This window comes from Callorhinus ursinus, unplaced genomic scaffold (genome assembly GCF_003265705.2).
Source record: "Callorhinus ursinus isolate GAN/ISIS: 27379988/994484 unplaced genomic scaffold, GSC_fseal_2.0 scaffold71, whole genome shotgun sequence".
In the NCBI taxonomy this organism is placed as follows: Eukaryota; Metazoa; Chordata; class Mammalia; order Carnivora; family Otariidae; genus Callorhinus; species Callorhinus ursinus.
Window position 1 is genome coordinate 1,394,585 of NW_027397133.1, and position 1,526 is coordinate 1,396,110.

General features: G+C 55.8%; 1 protein-coding gene across 4 annotated transcripts in view; it reads right to left on the bottom strand.

The window, feature by feature from the left end:
- SIGLEC11 (sialic acid binding Ig like lectin 11) overlaps positions 1-137 on the bottom strand; it is a 7,822-nt gene extending 7,685 nt beyond the window's left edge. For all 4 annotated transcript variants that reach the window (XM_073886441.1, XM_025850008.2, XM_025850009.2 and 1 more), the window contains exon 1: positions 33-137. In XM_073886441.1, coding sequence (XP_073742542.1) covers positions 33-66 — 34 coding nt within the window. In that variant the 5' untranslated portion in view covers positions 67-137. The remainder of the gene's footprint in view (positions 1-32) is intronic.
- Between the last annotated feature and the right edge of the window lie 1,389 nt (positions 138-1,526).

Sequence of the window (1,526 nt, forward strand, 5' to 3'; positions counted from 1 at the left end):
CCGGCCCACAGCACGGCCCTCGGCCCGCTCACCGGCCCACAGCACGGACAGCAGTGGCAACAACATCTTCACGATCCCAGGGGCCTGTCCTCAGACCGACTGGCTTCTGGACCCGCCTGTCTGTCCCAGAAGGAAACTCTAACAGGAAGCTTCTTGGGGGAAGAAGAGGGTAGTGACTGTCCATGGAAGAGGAACCTCAGAAAGGGAACCACAAAGTCCTGACAAATCCCTTCTTCCCACTTCTCCTTTCACAAATGGAAGAAGCAGAGCAGAAAGGACACGGGGCTTGCCCTCCACAGGGAAGGAGCCCGGCCTCGGCCCAGGTGAGGTGCTGGGGGCAGGATTCATTCCCCCATCCATTCATTCACCAGGCAAACATCTACTCCCTACAGGGGCTGGGACACAGGGAAGAACATGACCCGCCTGACTCCCGCCCTCAGGCACCACACCTCATGTGACCTCCAAACCCAACGCCCTCTGGCTCCCCAAGGGCACTCAGTTCCCCACCAGCCTTGGGGCTGTCTGCTGTCCACACAAGCTCCCAGCTCCACAGTGAAAAGCTGGCAGGGACACAGGGTCCCCGCACTCAGAAGGGCCTCACACTTGGGGTGGGACGCTCTCTGAGGTCACCACCTTGAATCCTTAATCATTTTATTCCTTCTTTAAGGGCTTTTTTTTTTTTTTTTTTTTTAAGGACGCAGGGCTTGACAACCCTGAGATCAAGAATTGGATGCTTGGTTGATTGAGCCACCCAAGCGCCCCTAGATTTGAATTTGTGTTTTGTAACTGAAGTCTAATGGGATGAGGAGTACCAGAGGGGGAAATTGGATCCTTGGATCACACGCCTCTCCCACCCTCCTCCTCCCCCATCCCCCATCCCCCGGGGCAGGTTCTCAGCCCCATTCCCACCCCCAAGCCCTACCTGGGCATAGAGAGGATCTGAGCTTTGCTGAGTTGAGAGTTGGGAGCCCCAGACACCTGTGAAGGTCTACACTGCCCACCCCCGAGTCAAACCTGAGGGGCAGGACATTAACTAGCTGTTGGGGAAGGTCATCGAGAAGATGGGACCCAGGCCACTGGAGGCACCTCACCCCCTCCCTGTGCTTGGAATGTGGGTTCTGCATGCCTTTCCTGCTCCCAGATGCTGTTCCAAGGACTCACAGCCTTGAGAACTCCTGCAGCGTGTAGGTGACTGAGCCCAGTTAAGGCCTCCCTGTACATAAGATTTAAGATTTGGAGGGCGGGTGCAGGGTCCACTGGTCTTGCTGCTGCCCAAGATAAGCCCTGTATTTAAGTTCCCTTTGCTTATTAAAACTGCCGCCTGGGGCACCTGGGTGGCTCAGTCGTTAAGCGTCTGCCTTCGGCTCAGGTCATGATCCCAGGGTCCTGGGATCGAGCCCCACATCAGGCTCCCTGCTCGGTGGGAAGCCTGCTTCTCCCTCTCCCGCTCCCCCTGCTTGTGTTCCCTCTCTCTGTGTGTCTCTCTCTGTCAAATAAATAAAATCTTTAAAAAAACAAAACAAAAC